At 42.6% G+C, this 20,287-nt stretch overlaps 1 protein-coding gene across 1 annotated transcript in view; it reads left to right on the top strand.

Annotated features, from left to right (window-relative positions):
• The window catches only part of DDX10 (DEAD-box helicase 10), a 356,705-nt gene that overhangs the window by 330,245 nt on the left and 6,173 nt on the right, over positions 1-20,287 (top strand). Inside the window, exon 18 of the mRNA XM_025214105.1 lies at positions 2,352-2,482. Within this exon, the coding sequence (XP_025069890.1) occupies positions 2,352-2,482 (131 nt within the window). The remainder of the gene's footprint in view (positions 1-2,351; positions 2,483-20,287) is intronic.

Genomic DNA, 20,287 nt, shown 5'->3' with positions numbered 1-20,287 from the left:
GGTCTCCCACAACATTCTCACAAGCAACCTAAGGAAGTATGGGTTGGATGAATGGACTGTAATGTGGATAGAAAACTTGCTGGATTATTGGGTTCAGAGGGTAGTAGTCCATGGCTTGATGTCTAGTTGGCAGCCAGTCTCAAGGCTGGTTTTGTACAATATCTTCATCGGTTTAGATGAGGTTTGCAGATGACACCAAACTGAGGGTAGGGCTAGGATTCAGAGAGACATGGACATATTGGAGGATTGGGCCAAAAGAAATCTCATGAAGTTCAATAAGGATAAGTACATATTCCTGAATTTAGGATGGAACAGTCTCATGCACTGGTACAGACTGAGGACCAACTGGCTGGGCAGCAGCTGTGCTGAAAAGGACCTGGGGTTTACAGTGGACTGTAAGCTGAATATGAACCAACAGTTGTGTAGAAGGCTAAGAGCATACTGGGTTGCATTAGTAAGAGTGTTACCAACAGATCGAGGGAAGTGATTATTCCCCTTTACTCAGCACTGGTGAGGCCACATCTGGAGTACCATGTCCAGTTTTGCCCCTCCTTCCCCCTCTCCTCCACCCCCTCCAGAAAGGATTTAGACAAACTGGAGGGAGTCCAGGGGAATGTGATGAAAATTGTTAGAGGGCTGGGGAACATGACTTTTGAGAAGAGACTGAGGGAACTGGATTTATTTAATATGGAAAAGAGAAGACTCGGGGGATTTAATAATAACAACTTCCTGAAGGGTGGTTACAAAGAGAATGGAATTAAACTGTCCTCACTGGCAGCTGATAATACAACAGAAAGCAATGGTCTCAAGTTGCAGCATGGGAAGCTTACAGTAGATCTTAGGAAGAACTTTCTCACTGGGAGGGTAGTAAAGCACAGGACCAGGCTACCCAGAGAGGTTGTAGAATCTCCATCCTTAGAAGTTTTTAAGACCCAGGTAAAGATCTGGGATGATATAGTTGGGGATGGTCCTGCTTTGAGCGGGTAGTTGGACTTGTGAGGTTCCTTCCAACCCTAATTTTCTATGATTCCTTTGTGAAGTCAAAAGTAATTTGGAAAATAAACTAAATAAAGCTTTGTCCTTGATTATAGGTTATATCTATTTATTTTTCTTTTCAGTATAAAAATGCACTAAGGCAGGATTCGTGTTGTTTGAAGTAACCTAGAGATGCTTACAATCTCTTATTTTCATTTGGGGGCATGCATGATTGTGTCTTCCCGTCAGTGTATTTGTTTGCTCCATATCTGTAAACACACTAATAAGATTTAAGAAGTGCAGCTATAGGATTGCACGAAACCTGCTTTTGAAAATGCAGAAGGTCCAGAAGCATAGCTGGGCACTTGAACACCATGGGGCATTCTCAGTGGCTGCTTTGTCAGAGCTGTGGCGGGCAGCCCTCTAGCATGGCTGCTGCTATTTTTGTTCCCCCTCATTATTCTTCTGAGTAGGCCTTGTGTACCATGAAACCCATGCTTGGAAGCTGACCCTCTGTGCTTTGATAGGTCCTCCACTATGTGGATGCAGGGTCTTCAGCTTCTCTAGGGAAAAGCTTCTGATTTTGTCAAGCTTTGCAAGTTTATAGAGAGTTCCCAGAGTTGTGCAGAGCAATGTCAGTGGAGACCCTACAAAGTTTTGCCAACATTACTGTGTCTGTTAGGGGTATGAAAAATCATCTTCTGTTAGGATATATTGCATCCTCCCTAGAGGCCCATGGTCATATGGCTGTTTTGGCCTGACTATAACAGCAGAGACTCTATAGTGTAGACAAGACCTAAGAGCAGGAGGGAGCATACACAATCCCCCCATGACCTTTTGAAACTCCCTCGGATCATTTATGCAGCCTGAAGTTTAAATAGCTCTTTTGTGTATTGTGGCTTCTAATTTCATGCAGACCTCACTGTGTTTTAAAGCAGGTTTTTTTGTAAAGCATACCTTACAAAAAGGATTGACCTGTGTTCCTTTCCTTATCTCTGTACTTCCTTCCAGAAGAAAATTGGCAGTGTTTTGAGACTTCTTAAACGTGCTCTCAGATGAGTGTTTTTAAGTGGTTCTAGAATGTTACTTTTTGTTTTGGATTTAGTAGATTGAAAACCAATTTCTTGGAAGTGCAAGATTTGTGTATACTTTTTCTCAGTCATTTTCGTATCTTTTGTTCATCATTTGCTCTTAACAGCAGCCAAAGGAACCACACGAATGGGCTTGTATCACTCTGCATACAGTGGTGATGGTTTTGATGCATGAATTGGGGGATGGTAGAATTTCCTTGGAGTATTCCTAGTGGTTCCTAGTGGTGGGAGAGCAGAAAGCATGGACTTTTGTGTCTGAATCTGTAATTCTTCATTCTCCTTCAGGTTGAAGAAGTCATGGCTTTTCTGGATCACAGTGAAAGTGAAGAAGAATTTGATCCAAGTTCCCTTCCAGATCCTGATAAATGCAGGGACTCAGACCAAGAAGAAGATTGTGATATTAAAGACAGCTCTGGGTATGTTTTTGGACTTGAAAATGTTGTTCTTTGGTATTTTCCATTTTTTCTCCTCTTCCTGGAAAGAAAAAAGACCATATTTTAAAGACTCCTAGCTCAGTTTTCATATTTCTAATTTTGCCATAAGTAATCTTGCACAAACACTTGGCGAGATTGCTACTTTTCAAAGACTGCTTTGTTTAGATATGCCAACAGAGCAAATTTTAAAAGGTCTTCAACACCCCTGGGAGTTCTTACTTAACAATTCTTTTGCCAAGTGGTTCTGACCAGAAATTAGCTCTCAGTTTAGCTTAGAACAATAATCCTTTTTTATGTAGCCCTGTTAGAATTTAGAATTTAAATGAGGATTGAAGGGAATCCCAGTGAAAATATTCAAACACAAAATTCTGCTAATTCTCTGAAGTCCCACCTGAAGTTCAGATACAAGTTTCTGTGCAGTCATTTACAGGTTTTGTTTGAATGGAAATTAATAAAATCATATTGGAATTTGGGAACCGCCTTGTGGGCACTGAGTAGAAGCACATATGTTTTAGAATTTTAACTGTAGATTTTAAAAAAAAATATTAATTTAAAATAGTATCCTTAAATATTTTTTTCAATATTTGTATATTGAGAGAATGTTACACTGGGGAGGAAGGATGGAAGGAGGAAGAAGATCCACTGTGACCAGATCGGTTTACTGGATTTCTTCAATGAACTGTAGCCGCATTTCCCAAATTGTGAAGCTTACCCTCCCCTGCAGAGGTGGGGTGGGGGGTGCTGCAAAAGGTTCCTGAGGAAGCACGTGCAAGTCACAACCGCATGTCCCCTTCCCCCTACCCCCAAATTCTTCCCCTCCTGCCAACTGTTAATAGCAGTGCAGGAAAACAGTGATTGGGGCTGATTCTCTTTGCCACTGATTTCTCTCCTTGCTGCCAAATTTCATCAGCAGCATTTGGTGGTGGGGAAGTGGTGGCAGCAACTGAAGTAGTAGGGTGCAGGAGTGCCAGACCCTGCTATGATGGGCCATAATACTTGGGGCAATGCTACTCTATAGGAGCCATAAGAACCTCGCCATGTTAAATTCACTGGGGTTTTGTTACTGACTTAAAAGCAGGCAGGATTTCACTTCCTGTGTCTCTGACAAACAGAGGTGGCTTTTTGTGTTATCAGCTCTGATGCATCTTGAAATCATGACACCAGCACTTAATGTTTTTAGACAGGAATATAGATGTTTATTTTGTTCTGTTTGACTCAACAGGAACTTCTAGTTGTCAGATACACAAGCATCTTTTGCCTCAGTCCAAAGAACCTAAATTTTCTTTGGGTAGTTTGTCAATAAACCTGATGTAGCTGCAGAGTGGGTGGGATGAGTGACATTGTGGTAAGGCTGCAGAGATCATGCCTCTTGGTACCCAGGAACTTGTTGACTATAGCTTCCCTGTCCTTACTAGCCTGCAGGTTAATCAAGCAAGCAAACCAGGCACAGGGCAGGAGGAACGAAGGCATGCCATTTCCTTAGCTGCCATAAATTAATCTTTCCCAGGGAAAGGAGGAAACAAAAGAACAATTTTGACTCTCAATCGCAATTCTGAATCATAATTCCATACTGAGCTGCCCCTACTCAGTAGAAAGACTCAATCTAGCATTCTAAGAATATGCAGAAATGTCAAGGAAACCACAAAAAATACTATTACTGCTTAATAAAGCTCCTTCAGTACATTTTTTTTCTAGTAGCTTGGGCCAGCACATTTAAAGCCTAGCTGAGGGAAAGGGAATAATTTTATAATATATTTTGCACATAACAGGGAAGTTTAGATAAATATGATGGAGCATTGATCTTAACCTTCTGTGGAAGGTTAGCTATTGTCGGGAAATTAATATTGTTTTACCTGTGGGATTGTGGGAGGCAGATCTTGTGGTGGATGAGACGCATTGTTTTACCATTGGAAGACTTGTACAGATCTGTTTGACTTCTTGGAGCCATTATGAAATGTTTTTTTCAAATGCTAGCAGTTGGATGTGGTCCAATAAAAGGTATAATTGAAGTTTTTCAGCTAAAGGTAAGATTTTTGAGGACCTTGATGCAAGAAAGAAGTCAAGTTAATCTGTCAAGGACTGTAGCGGTCCAGGCTACTGGGATGCAGTGGCATTGAGACCAAGTTTGGAGGACTTAAATTTGGAGGTACACCTATACATTGGTCCCATATTGGATCGGCACTGATATAAGAAAAAATAACTGTCTTGGCAGTCAACTTTGTTGGGCTGATGTAGCCAATAATGTCACCAGTAAATGCCCCGAGCATGCGCGCAACAGCAGTGCAGTACGCAGGCGGCCAGGAGCGCAGCCTGGCAGTGTGGGGAGCAGCTGGGTCTGGTAAGCCTGTTGTGAGGGAAGGGGCGTGGGGGGGTGCAGATCCAGGCCCCCCACAGTGAGGGAGGGAGTGGGGCAGGGGCAGGTGTTGCACAGCTGAAGTGGGGCACGGGTACAGCTGTGAGTAGCTTGTCCAGGGGATATGGGGGAAGGGGGCAGCTCACATTGGTGTGTGCAACCCGGGAAGGCATGGTGGGAGTGTCCCTCCCGGATCTGCACACACCAATGGGAGCTGCCCCCAGTGTGGGCTGCTGCTGCGGGCTGATGCCGGGGCTGCACTGAGCTCTTCCCGGCAGAGGACTGGGCCGGGGCTGTGTGGGCCAGGCGGTGGCAGCGCTAGGAGGGGGCTGTGGCAAATTTTGGGGTGGCTGCAGCCCCCCTTCCCCTGTACCCCTGTCCCAGCATCACCGCCGCCTGCCCCAAGCACAGCCCCAGTCCAACCCATCAGGAAGAGCTCAGTGCCACCCCGGCCGCAGCCTGCCACACCCTGCACAGATCTGGGGGCATGTGCCCCCCCATGCCCTCCCAGGATGCATGCAGTGGTGGGGGCTGCGCCCCCCACCCCCCCCCCCCCCCCCCCCTCCCCCCCCCCCCCCCTGGGCGCCCCCCCCCCCCCGCACCTTCCAGACGACCTGCTTGTGGCTCCATCCTGCGCTCCGTCCCGGCTTTGCAGCCTCAGCCCCAGCCTCAGCCCTACTCGCTCTTTCACTGTGGGGACCTCAGTCTGCACCCCCATGCCTTTTCCCTCCCCGACGCCCCTTCACCCATAACAGACGTACCAGCCAGGCACTGCTCTCCATGCTGATATGGCTTGTTAAAAATTGGCTACCACCCCAAAAATTCTATATCCTTACCTTTCTTAAATCCCAACAACTTCTGAAAAGGAAGTATGCATTGTAGAGTGTTCACCTTGAAATAAACCATGGTTTGTGGGTTGTAGCTATAAATAGTAAAGGCAGAGATTGTAAATGAAGTCTGGAGTGGAGCTGGGATGGATGGATCTTCCTGCGGTGACCTTCAGTAACTGCTGACCATATCTGTTAGTTCCCCATTCAAGAAGATAGAGCCCTTGGAATAAAGGTAAGGGTACGCCAATATGTTGGTTGGCTATCAGATCAGCACTGATAGAAGGAAAAATGACATTATTGGCTTTTTTGGTCGTAGCTGATAATTAAAGTCGTGCGCCTGGAGCACCCCAGTGAGTGTAGTCCAGTCCCTGTGCCCCACTGCTGCCCTGAGCCCGTGGCACGCTACAGGTCACGGCGGGCAGCCTCATGGGGAGGGGGCGCCAGGGAGCGGTTACAGGGTGCCGCGCTCATCAACAAAAGGACCACTACCAGTTCCTGCTGCTGCCATGACAACACCATGCATGCAGCAGAGGCCTGAGCACCGGGGCTGCCACAGAGATGTCAGGCTGGATGTCAACGAAGTAAGGCGCTGTAGGAGGGACATATTGCTCCACTGGGCACCTAGTGCCTTTGCAAAAGCAGCTCCATTCCTGCGACCACAAGAGCTCAGCTGCATGGGACCTGCTGCTGCTGAGGCAGTGGCATGCTCTGGGGCTCCAAAGGCACCCAGCACCACTGTGTGCACAAGGGTCCACACCCCCCACCCAGGACAGCAGCACGGGCTACATGGGGAGCGGAGCTGTGGGCAACATGCGTGGGAATAAGGCGGTCACAGCCTTCGTCATCAAGGACCAAAGCAGGCAGAAGGGGTGTATATGTGTGTGAGATAAATGGAAAACAAACAAACAAACAAAAAAGGTTTATGTCAGTAGTTTAATGCCTGGCACTATTACTAAATATCAGTTATCGGATCAGCATTGGCCAATGTGGTTGGTTAATCACTGGCTACCGGTATCGGCCAATAACATGTTTATTGGTGCACCCCTAAATAAAGGAACAGTGAGGGATGACCCAAAATAAAATGGCCAGATGAGAATTTTAATAAGAGCAATGGGTATGTGAATTTAGAGAGAGAAATCTTATGGCAGTGACCCTACCTTAAATATAGGATCTCCTAATGAGCATTTTTTTCACACTAGGTTGAAGCCAGTGAGTTAATGGTGCATCCAATCTTTATTTTGTATATGTCTTTGTTCGTTTATGCAAGGCTTAATAGAATTTCAACATTACAGTTTTTATTATACTTTATTGCTTAAAATATTGCGTTAGCCTTCAGATGGTAAAGGCTAGCTGGGCAATGTCCCCGTCTGCTGCACAACTATATTGTAAGAGTTTTCGAAAACCTTGAAGACATCAGTTTAAAAAATTGCTGTTTGGTCTGGAGTTTGTTTACCTACCAGTAACACTAAGCTAACTGTAACAGCGATTAGCAGGAAGATCATCACTTTCTCTATTTTTTAGTTCTCTTAATTTGTGCCTTTGATACAACTTTGTACATGATCCTTTTCCTCCTGTATAATCATTAAGGCTACTTGCAGATGTTAAAAAAAACCACCCAAAAAACGGTGCTTTACTTTAAACTTGGCACATTCCTGTACCGAGCCCAGCACATGCCCAGAAGAGGCATTGTGTTAGTTGGACTCCGATCATTCAACGACTGCATAGATTGAGTGCTTTAGTGGGACTTTTTTGGTGTTTTTATGTAATAGGTGATTGAATCAGCTTTAGATAAAAGCGCCAAAAAGCCCCACTAAAGCACCTGATCTATACAGAAGCTGTGAATCTAGGTCAAAGTAACGTGCTGCCTCTTTTGGTAAAGTGGATTTTTTTTTTCTTTTAACATCTGCAAGCAGCTTTCAGTCTGTGTTAATGGCTGATGTGTTTTAACTCTTGGATTTTATGGACTCGTGAATTAAGTTTGACAGCTATATAGTAAACTAACTTATTCACAAGCAATAATTAAAAAAAATACTGTGCATATGTATTTTAGGCTGTGATAACATATAACTTAAAATAATCTACCTTGATAAAGCATTTTTCATGCTAGAATAATGATTCAAAATTGTTGACCTATTTCACCATATGTCAGCTGAGGTTTCAGTACATGAATTAAAAAATGACACTCCAGAGTCTGTGTACTTTGTTTAAAATTGTAAAAATTGTTTTCTTATTGTTTTAATCTAACTTTAGATAGAACTCTGCAAAAGATCATTTCTTTTGAAAAATTGCATTTAATCTGATCTTTGGAACCTAGTCATGCTTCAAAGCTGATTTATCTGTAAAAGTAATATTTTAGATTTCAAGTAAGTTTTATTTGATACACCCTAGCATTATGCACATTTTATATTCATATCTCATCTGAGGTAGCACAGATTTAAAGATTTTATTTGAGAGTTTAGGTGAAAGTCAAATATAAATACTTAGTTATGCAGTTTCCGTAAACATGACCCTTCCCCATGAATTTGCACAATATGAGTTCGCTTATTACTCTGATTTTCACATGCAAATGGAAGGCCTGGAGCGATAAAGGATGCCCTTTCTCAATATGCACACATTTTGTAATGAAAACCCTATGGACTTTTTAAGATAACTTTTTTATTAGTTCCATTTTTATTACTGCAAAGTTGGCCTGCTCAGTGAGCTAACTTGAGGAAACAATTTTCTCTGTGAACTTGTCATGTTATCAGTTCCATTCCATGGGAGTTAGGATCTGCTGGACTACTTTTTCCTGTCAGTTCTGGGATTTCAACTCTCTGTGGCGAGGAGCGAGGCATTCTCAGTAGACCAAACATGCCTCAAGTACCTGCTCATGGGAGGCTTCATCATAGTCGGAATCTGGCAAACTTTAGTGCACAGTGTAAGACCCATTTGTTTGACCAAGACTTTTATTTTACTTTGCAGTAATAGCGAGGGTGCTTAAACCTCTGCAAAGGGGCTGAAAAATGTCCATTTTTGCCACATTATAAATTTTCTTTTTAACCTTTTAACTATAGAACAATAATGGAAGTTTTTGTCTTTGCACAGATGTGGAGTGCAAATTTTCACAGCCTTTAGGCACTTTTACATGTGCTCCAGGGGTGGAAGGGGCAGCGCTTTAATTAGAGTGGCTTGGAGAGCCGCTCTAATTAAAGTGCTTCACGTCTTGTGTATCAGCATCCCCACGCTTAAGAATGGAGGCAACGACGCTTTAACTAAAGGCTGTTCGACAAGCTGTAGTTCAAGTGCCCCCACTGCCATTTTTAAACGTGGGGACGCTGATGCATGAGACGTAGGAGGCTGCAGGAGCACGGTAATTGTCATGCTTCAGCAGATTCGATTCATCCCAGTGTGTTGGAGCAGCCTTGTTGCTCATGTATAGACACCCTTTAATTGTGAATACAGGAGTGCTGACTTTTTTTGGTGAAAGATTCTGTGCAGTTTTTCTTGGTATTTGAATTAAATAGGCTTTAACTGAACCAAACAAAATTCCACAGGGTTCTGCAGTTTGATTAAACGTGACCTTTGGGATATTATGGAGAAGGAAGTCTTTGGACACTGCCTTGATGTATGAAATGTCAATGCATATCCCTACATGGTGGGACTGAATGGCAGGATGATTCTGTTAGCTGTGACACAGAAAAGAGGGAGCTAGATTAAGGAGGAAAGATAAAGTTCAGTTCTGGACATATTAGATTTTACCTGTTAGTAAGACATCCATAAGGAGGTGTTAAAGAAACTAAGGTTAAGGTTTAGGTAGGGGTAGACAGGTCAAAAGTGAACTGATGAATTTGAGAGTCAGTGGTAGAAGAGTGGCAATTTATCCAGGAAAGTGGACACGATCACCTATTGTGTGTGTGAAAAGGAAAGGAAGGGTAGAAGGTTATGGGACTCTGTCAGAGAGCAGGGGAGGATGATAAATACTGTGGAGCGTGATGCTAAATGATAGGAGGAGGACCTGCAGAGCATGGAATCCAAGGAAGGGACCACATGAAGATTAGCTGAGATGTCAGAGGTTGGTGGGCGGCCTGAGACTGCTACGAAGTGTAAATTAAGAGATCTCAGAGAGGACAACTTCCCTGAAATGAAAAAATTGGATAGAAAACAATTAGTGTGGAATTGGAATATAAGAAATCAAGGAAGTAGCTGGACATGGAGTATACAATAAGCTTGCAGGTAAAAGAGGAGGCGGATACATGTGGTAATTGAAAAGGCTAGTTGGGTCAGGGGCGGTCTTTTTGAGGATGTGGAGAGTGGAGGGAGAGGTGGGTGAGGAGACGGGAAGAGGGGTGGGGATGCACCAGGTTGGGTAAAGTGAGTAGAAAAAGAGACCAGATGAGAATCCTTGATATTAGTAAGGGGAAGAGAGGGTTCTGTTGTATCAACACAAATGCTGCTAGGCCACTGGAAAAAAACTTAATTTAGTCTTATGGTGAGTCACTCAAGGTGCTTGTAAACATTGGTCTAATGATTGTACCCAAAAAATAGACAATTCCCTCCAGTGAAATGAAACTTTGTAAATTAGAAGATGCCAACTGCATTTTGCCTTTTTACTTTGAAACTTTGAGATTTCTGCCCACAGCGCTGGAATAAAATAGAAATACATTAGGCTATAGCAGCTGCTGCTTGCTTTAAAGGAAAAATATGCAGTTAAAAGGACTAATTCAAAGTGAGCGTTTGAAACCTAGGGCTTCCTCCTACAGCATTTTAAAAAGAAAAACCATCTGCTCATGGTTTAGAAGTCAAAAAATGCTGTTAATTCTTTCTTTTCCCCCCTTCACATTTTTTAACAGGAGGAGTTGTACAATACAAGTCAAATTTGCCTTTGAATAAAATTTCCTTTTAGCTATACTTCTATCAACTGAGTAATTAATGACTCCAAGCATGTAATATAAGATTAATTTTTGTATATCTAGCAACATTCATCATATTTGGTTTAAGGCTATTTTAATGTGAATTGTTAATTAGGTGAAAAAATTGCAGTGTGTCGAATATGGCGGAAGAGGAGCAGCTGCTTGTCCTAAATATTCATTATGCGCTCAAATTGAATTTCTAATATTTCTAATCCTTCAGTCTTTTCTAAATAAAAATAGGAGAGAGGACAAAATTGCAATTGGACTTGTCATTACCTTTTCTTAATCTTTAATAGGCAGCACTGTTCATATTTAAATTGGCTTCTACTTGGGTCAAAGTGGAATTGATCTTGAAACTGGGGAAAGGAAATATGCAGATGAATTTTAGTTGTTTTAAAAATCAAGCGGTGTCATTTCTGTTGAAGTTAGCTGTATGGATGGTCTGTCATGAGCTGGCAACTGTACAGGTCAGCATTTAGTACTGCTTTTATGTAGAGCTTTGTTTGCCATGGAAATCACAGATAAGGTGCCATTTCTTCTGCCTTTTTTGATGATGTTACATTTGGATACTGAATACATTGTTGACCTACTGGATATGTACAGTTCTTTGTTATATTTTCTGCATTATATTTTCTTATTGGCTAATTTGACTTCAAGCCATGGTGTTCCTTCAAACAGGCATTGCTCAAGCAACGTTTTATGATATCTGTGAAGGCAGAATTTATGTGATTATGGCTAGAAAAGTTGTCAAAAACTACATTGTGCAGGACTGTCAGAAGGACTTCATTATACTGATGGCTGGATGGCAGGTGATAGACTCCTTGTGAACTTTTGTATAATCATAGAAAAGCTTTTAGTTGTTCGGAGAGTGAAGAAACTGCTTGCTTCATAGTTTGTCATCTTGCCCATCATTAGAAGTAGATGATGCTAACTAATGCATGGGCAGTTCTATTTCATTCATTTTAATTTCTCGGGCTGTGAGGACCCTTGGAGGGGCAGGGTTAAACTTTTATTTTTTTGCTTTGCTGTCAGTGTTACAAATTTAGAAGAAAAATTGAAAATATTACACTAAATAGTTGCTTGTTTTGTTTTTTCCCTCCATTACTTCTATTGAAATGAGTAAAAATGCTGATAGTTTTTGTCATCTTTCAAGGGAAAAAGGCATTAAATATTGGCACATATATAATGTACGTACATTTTGGAATGCATATAGTGTGTGTATGTGTGTGTATTTATTTATTTATTAGCTCTGTCCCTGGTTCATCCATCATATTGGGGAATTGTTTTAAAATTGTCTAGAAAATTTTTCCAAGGCCCTGATTTTTTATTTTTTTTTAATTTTATGAATAGCTGTATTTTTCATGCGAGTCCTGACAATGTTCTTAACAAGCTATGACTTTTGGTGACAAGATTAACTAATGGATGAATACCTTAAAACATCCTTTCAAAACATTCAGTGATTAAATTTAGGCTATAAGCAACACTTCTAGTATGACTAACTAAAGGCAAACTAACTGCTTGCAGCACACGTTATAAATTCTTGGAAGTACAGTATTAAACAAAAGCTTAATTTGATCTGTATTATGTAACAGATCAAATGTGCAGAGCGAGAGGTAGGAAGACAGTCCCATGAATACAAGAAGGGAATATGGGGTCCGGAACCATGAAAATAAAAGAGAAACTCAGCTATGTATTTGGAGATGTGCAGTTTGAGATAGGGGAAACGCAAGGCAGTGAGCTAGAGGTGGGGAACTGCATCTAAAAAAAAGTAGAAATTTGAAAATCAGATATGAGCTAAAAAGAGGAATTGGGCTGGAGGAGAGAAGAGAAAGTGAGGGAGGGTAAGGTAAGTAAGTACTCTTGCGGATGCCTTTGACTGGTTAGTTAACTGCTGTCCACTGTTCATCCTTCTTTTGAGGCTGAGGATGACAAAAACAATGTTATAACCACTGAATTATTGAGACTGTTCCTGGAATACTGTGTCTGGTTCTGGTGTCAAGTGTTAGAAAATTTTTAAAAATTGGGGAAAAAAGAGCTAGAATTGATGTGAGGTATGGAATATAAGGTTCATGGTGAGAGAGACTTAATCATACTCTACTTGGGTTAACCGAGATAAGGGTAAGAAGTGGTCTGTGACAATTGATACATATCTATATGGGGAGCAGATTTCTTACAGTGGAGAACACAAGAACTGCCATTTATTGGGCCAGACCATCAGTCCATCTTGCCCAGTATCCTGTATCACACTGTGCAGAGTGGATGCTGAAAGGGAGAGTAAACCAGAGTATGACCAGGGTGTTTCCACTGTTCCTCTCTCGCTTGCAGCCTCCAGCCTCCTGAACTATTAGCAGACAAAGGCAGAACAGGGTGCAGTGGCTGGAAACTGAAGCAAGACAATTTCAGAATAGAGATAAGGTGGGATTTTTAAAAGTTCCTTTTTTTGTGTCCTTGTGAATTTAGCACAATTCACAGATTTCTTTGGAATCTGACAGGTCGTGCTGTGAGCACTTCTGCTGTGACCTTAAACTTTTGACCTCTGGGCTGTCAACCATGTGCCTTAGCACCTGTACCACCCCAACCCCCATACCCCTCGCTATGTTGTTCCAATGTTTTATGATCTTCACTTTTTTTTTTTAAGTGAAGGTCATAAAACATTGGAACAACATAGCTAGCTGTACGGTGGATTCTCCATCACCTAAAATATTTAGGCCAAGATTGATGCGTTTCTAAGAAAGTGACACCGTGCTCATCTGAAAGTACGGTATGTGGGACTGTCTTGGTGAAATGCTGGGGCTGGGTCTGTGCAGGAGGTCAGGCCTTAATTTTGTGAAACTAGCAAGATGGGCCCTACACAAAAGAGTCCCATAATACCTGAATCATCCAGAAAAATAGGGTTTTATAGTAAGTGTACAAGATGAAGTAAATGAGCAGCTTAAAGCGAGATAGGAGTATTTTGGACAGATGACACATTAGGGGTTAGAAAACAAACCCAAATGACAAAGCGTCACATGCAGAAAAGGGAGGGGAGATTTAAAGAATGATGTCAGGGTGATCTGGTAAGTTGTAGATGATTATGAATGACAGAGATGCGGGTTATGAATCAGTCAAACCTACTGAATTGGATGGAAGTGTATGTATATGGATAGGAGAGGGCCTAGAACCTGAAAAAAAAAAGTAAATATAATGAATAATGATAGGAATAGACTAGAAGCATGAACAGTGGGCACATCTACATGAGATGCTATGTTGCTGTTGCACAAACCGTGATGCTGATGCTACATCACTGTAGCAACAAGCTACATTGCTGTAGCTCATCATTACGGCAACTTAGCATCTAAAAATAACTGTGCACCACTGAGACTGCAGTGATGGCAGGTACTGCGCAGTCAGTACCAAATGCAGTCAGGGGCATGTGTAGATGTGCCCAGTATGTACGTTCTTATCAACTTTATTTTAAAATATTTGTTTATTACTGCTTAATATACATAAACCTGAGGATGCGATTAATATAATGCTGTAAGTCTTACAATTCATAACTAGGGCCTGTGAGTATTCAGGGTCTGCACCCTCTGACTCCAAAATCTTGACTTGTTAACAAAGTGGGAGGTGGGGAGCCCCACCCCTACCTCAATGTACCAGGTCCCCAAATTTCTTTTTTGGGCCCTGTTCATAACCTTCTACAAAACCAAATGAATTAATAATTGCAGCCATCACATGCAGTCCCATAGATAGTCTCCCTATTTTTTTAAAAGCAAAGAGACTGACTTATCTAAGTTGATTCAGCAAGTCAAGCATGTATTTGGGAATAAATCCAGGTCTCCCAGTTCCAGATTCCATACTCTTAATCACTAGAAGCTGCCTCCACAAAAAGATCAGTGAGGATGGAGGCACTTCCTGGAAAAGATGCCAAGTACAAATCTGAGGAAGGTGTTCAAGAAAAGTGTTGACATTTCTGGAGATTTAAGGAATTATTTATTTATGCATCTTTTATATGTTTTATTTGGAAAAATTCGTATGGGTATAAACACATTCTACCAGGCAATGTAGATCAGGTAGATCTACCAAGCTATGAATGGAAAGCTGAGATGGTAGGATCCCAAAGAAACTTTAGAGAATTTATTTTGCCTGCTGGATATGCTCTTATTAAAATGAAGAGCCAGTACCAGGGCAGCAGGATGCAGTTGACTCAGTTGTTAAGAGGGAAAGGATAGCAGGGCAGGAATACTAACTTGGATGCCCAGTAGAGCATCTTAGATTCTTTCCACAATCATCTGTGCTTCCTAGAAAGAAGAGAAAATTTTCATGTCTTCTTTTGCTGTTTGGTGTACTTCATTTTAATTTTTTTATTGTTCTAGACTCTGGCAATTCTGATCCAACACAGGCTCATCCTGTCTTTTGCTTTGAGTGCAGTTACACTTGAATTTCGTTATAAGTAGATAAGTCTTTTGTCTTGCCCCAGTTGTTCTATATACCTCTCGTTTTAGAGCAGTTTTGATTTACATCAGGGGGATGGCCAGTAAAGAGAATAACACAATGCAATATATTTTCATTACCTTTGCTGTGTGCTGTAGAATTCTGACAGTAAGTTAGAAAGAAGCTGCACTGGGCCTTGTGGAAGGGACTGCAGTAATTAATCTTCATTAGGACTGTTGCCATAGCCTTGTAAATTAAAATTTATTACATAGAAGAAAGTTGTGGCACAACATGTTTGATTAGCAAAATGCCAATACTTAAGGGATAAATTATTCCTAACTTTTCTGAACTATATTTTATTAGCAGATTGATTCATTATTAGCCTGAGTTTCTTTGTGAAAGTGTTTATTTGAATTTCCAAGCATGCTGGAAGTCACAGCAGGCTATTATAGTTCAGAAGTTCATGGTCTATATTATAGTAACATGAGTAGTTTTTCATTGCAAAGGTAATAAATCTAGGCGCTATCATACTATGCTACATCATATATAACAGAGTATTTTAGCTGAAGATATATAAGCACCTTGTTGCTTAAATAATTTTCATAGATTTCATAGACATTAGGGCTGGAAGGGACCTCGGAAGATCATCGAGTCCAGCCCCCTGCCCAAAGGGCAGGAAGTCAGCTGGGGTCATAGGATCCCAGCAAGATAAGCATCCAGTTTGCTCTTGAAGGTATTCAATGTAGGCGCTTGAACCACCTCCTGTCTGCTCCCTACAGGACCGGACCAGTGCAGAATAATCCTCCTTGGAGGTGACTCCCATCCTCCACCCTTTGTAGGCCTTTCTTTTTAGCCTCAGGAGGTCTGCTAGGTCCCTGGAGAGCCAGGGGGGCTGCTGTGCCCTCTTGCTGCCTTTCCTCCGAGATGGAATAGACTTAGTTTGTGCATTGAGGATCGCTCCCTTGAGGAGCAACCACTCTTCTTGAACTCCCCTCTCCCTGTGGTCATGGTCCATGCAACACATGGACATGCAACACATTTGAAGCTATCCATATCCCTTTGACTAGTGCCTGCCCCAAACTACTTAAAATCTAATACTCCCAACTTGGAACCTAAACTAAATTAATGAATAGCAATTTTTTAGAATAATTATTATTGACACTGGTATTGTTGGCATTGCTTCAAAACACCCTGGGTGGATGTTCAGTACCATCCGTAGTAGGTAAATAGTTAAAATGAGATGTGGAAAAACTGCTTGTTTCACAGTAAATTGCTGGTTTCCTAGTTGCCAATCTCATGTTTTAACGTTCATTTAAAAGATGAATTCACAAGCTGTGCAATAAAAGCTATATATAAAATGAAGGCATCTTTTCCTGTTGTGCTTGGTTTCACCTAGGTATATGGTGGTTTATTGTGCATGTTCCTGGAATCTGCTCTTAGTACCTTACTGCTTATGCAAACAGCCAGTCACAGTAAATCAGTGCATCAGGCTGCTTAAAAGCTATGTGGGTAATTCAGCCTCCTGCAGCAGTGAAGGACTAAATTGCACCAGATGGCCCAGGAAAGGACTTACAATCCAGCTGCACCTGTTGATTTCCAAATGTTATAGAAAGAGGAGGATCCTGGCCCTGATGACTTCTGATAAATCATGATTCCACTTTCTAACACTGCTTCTAACCTGAGCTTCTTTCAGAATTTCCAGTATTCCAAAATACTTCAATTTTGATAAAATATGGGAGATGGGGCAGAGGAGGCGGCCAGGAGTTTACTTTGATTAAGATGGCAGTGAGTTCATCTTAATGTGGCCTTTTATACTAAGTGGAGATTTGGGTTGGGTTTTACTTTACCTTAATCAGGGGTTGTCCTTCCCTGGCCCTGCACCTACTGCTGTATTTTAAGGGCTTTGAATCCTCACACACCATATAAGATTGCAGCAGTTGGGAGGTCTAGGAAAGGTTAACCTGGCTCTCTGCAGTGATGTCCCTTGCAGCAGTGTCCTGCCCTGCCTCTGCTCCACATGACCAGAGGCACAAGTCCCCTGTCTCCATTCCAGTTCCTGAGTGGGTAAACTCTATCAGGTTTGGCTCTGGGGAATGGCCTTTGATGTTTGGGGATTAAGTTGTGGCATTCCAGCTGAAATGGTTAGCTGCCACTGACCTAAACCATCTAGCTCTCTGACCTTTCCTCTCCCCTTTCTCTGAGAGTTGCTTCATCCCTTTTCCAGCCATACAACATGCCACTGTTAAAATCACCCCTCCCAGCCTGCCAACCTGTCCGCATCCTTCCCCATCCGTTGCATCTGTTCACTAAAATGCATTTAAATGTCTTGTCCTCACATTCCAAGCCCCACAAGACTGCCTCTCTCTGCTTAACTTCCATTGTCTAAATTTGTGGTGTTCTTGCTCTATGTGCCACTAAAATACCAATCACTTTTTTTCTCTTTCACTTCTCTTCAAAGCTTCTTCATCCTGCCACTCTCTCCTGTGGCTCCCCCTCTTTACAGGTCCTATAGATTTCCTCCTTATCCAGTTTTCTTTCCCAGTAATCTCTTTCCTATTGTGGGTGGGGTGAGTGGGAAAGCATGTCATATTTACTTGAATATAAAACAAGGTTTTTCCCCCCCAAGTTGCATGGGGGAAAGAGCCCTTTGTCTAATAATCACATACAAATAAATCTCACTAAATACATTATCTATCATTAAACTGATTGCCTTCTATGATTCAGATAACTGGCTCTGTGGATGTGGGGAAAGCCATGGACATAATATACCTTGACTTTGGCAAGGCTTTTAATATAGTCTCCCACAGCATTCTTGCAAGTAAGCTGAGGAAGTATGAATTGGAAGAATGGGTTGTAATGTAGATAGAAAGCTGGCTGGCTGTCAGACTCCAGTGGGTAGTGATCAATGACTCAAGGTCTAGTTGGAAGTTGGTATCAAATGGAGTGCCCCAGGGTTTGGTCCTGGGCTAGTTTTGTTTAATATCTGCATCAACAACCTGGAAGATCGGATGGATTGTACTCTCAGCAAGTTCACAGATGACACCAACCTGGGTGCTATAATAGATACGCTGGAGGGTAGAGCTAGGATTCAGAGTGACCTAAACAAATTGGAGGATTGGAGCAAAAGAAATCTCATGAGGGTCAGCAAGGACAAGTACAAAGTCCTGTAATTAGGACTGAAGAATCCCTTGCACCACTGCAGCCTGGGGACTGGCTGGCTAAGCAGCAGGTCTGCAGAAAAGGACCTGGGGGTGGACAGTAAGCTTGATATGAGTCAGAAGTGAGCCCTTGTTGCCAAGAAGGCTGATGACATACTGGCCTGTACTAGTAGGAGTGTTGCCAGCAGATTGAGGGAAGTGATTATTCCCCTGTATTCTGCACTGGTGAGGCCACATCTGGAATCCTGTGGATCATTCCAGCCAGGTTTTAAATAAAACCAGTTTATTTCTGGGTTTGTGTCTATAGTGGGGGGCCCAAAACAGGACTGGGTGCCCCACTATAGAAGGGATGTGGACAAGTTGGCAAGTGTCCAGCGGAGGGCAACAAAAATGGCTTTAGGGCTGGGGCACATGACTTCTGAGAAAAGGCTAAGGCTGAGGGAACTGAGTTTATTGTGTCTGCAGAAGAGAAGACTGAGAGGGGATTTGATAGCAGCCTTCAGCTACCTGAAGGGTGGTTGCAAAGAGGATGAAGCTAGTCTATTGTCAGTGGTGACAGATAATAGAACAAGGAGCAATGGTCTCAGCTTGCAGCAAGTGAGGTTTAGGTTGGGTATTAGGAAAAACTTGCTCCCTAGGAGGGTGATGAAGCACTGGAACAGGTTACCTAGACAGGTGGTGGAATCTCCATCCTTGCAGATTTTTAAGACCTAGCTAAACAAATCCCTGGCTGAAATGACCTAGTTGAACTAGATGACCTCCTGCGGACCCTTCCAAACCTAATTCTCTACAATTCTGTTATTCTAAATTGATTAAATGCAGCCAGCACTAACATGACTATAAAACACATGTCCCACTTGTCACTGCCGTGCACTGCAGCGGGGGGGTCGGGACCTTAGAAGCCGTCAGGTGGGTACTTGTGACACTTGGAGTGGAATTAATTAGGCGGACGCTTATCGGTTGCAAAGCAAGATTATTTATTCATGCCGTCAAGGTGGTGAAGGACGGAGGTTAGAAATACTTGGTTAGTTACAGCTTATAGGTCGTAGGTCGGTCTGCATAAGAGTTCGGTGGTCGGGCAGAGAAAAGGTTGGGCCGGCAGGTCGTTGATTTACGTCTGAGATTGGGTCGAGACGCGAGGGGGCCACTGGCAAGTGATCAAGTTGTCAGTTACTCTGATACGTGTGATCAGAGGTCGCCAAGGTTCGTACGGAGGTCCCCCTTCTTCTTCTTCTTTGCGGAAGTGTATTGGGGTTTTATTTGTGTAATAGCCAATTGCTTTTCGCCACGTCATAAATTTAATTAGAATCGCCAATTATCTAGCAGTCTTCGCTAGGGTGTTATCATAGGGTTACTCCTTGTTTTCTTTGACCAATTATAATGATTTATGTACAGCACAGAAGGCTAAGTTCTATCTCTGTTAGTGGCACAGCAATAAATTTCTTTTTGACATACGCAGCAAAAAGGCGGTTACTGGCAAAAACTTTTGTTAACCCTTAGTTAACTTAGTGTAAAACAAAACTGCTTTGAATGGTTTTACTTGCTTGTGACATGGGCACTACTTAATTTGGTTGTGACACCACTTTGGGCAAACATGCTGATGAGAACCTTTTTTTTGGGTTGCATCTTACGTGCAAGTCCCAGGCCTGGAAGACTTGGAGTTCAGATGCCCCCTAATCTTGCTTGCTCCAAGTCAAAGGGCCAAGGAGCAGCTAGGGGAAAAGTGCAAAAGCAGTAGGCCTGTGTGAAGCAGCAAGTATTTGTTTCAGATTTGGATTTGGCAGATTTGGAGGGACAGTGATTCGATTCGGTGATTCGAATCACTCTCCCAATTTGATTTAGCCAAATTGGATCCACAGATTTGGTGCCGTTTTGGAGATTTGGCCATAGACTAAACAGGCAGCAGTCCTTGATGCTGGTCACAGCTGCCTCCAGCTGGTAAGTCTGTTGTGGTGGGTGGAGGGGCAGATCAACGCCCCCACAGCGAGGGAGGGGCTGGGGACTCGGGCTGAGGCAGGCGCTGCCCAGGGAGTGGGTAGAGTGGCTCATGCTGCTGTGCGCCACTGGTTTGGGAGCTGCTCATGCACTGGTTTGTCCGGCAGCTCTCACCGCTGCTTCTGCCACTGGGCTGGGGGGGGCTGGGG

The sequence above is a fragment of the Alligator sinensis genome, unplaced genomic scaffold, assembly GCF_000455745.1.
Source record: "Alligator sinensis unplaced genomic scaffold, ASM45574v1 scaffold702_1, whole genome shotgun sequence".
Classification (NCBI taxonomy): domain Eukaryota; kingdom Metazoa; phylum Chordata; order Crocodylia; family Alligatoridae; genus Alligator; species Alligator sinensis.
This window is presented reverse-complemented; position numbering and strand designations above follow the sequence as displayed.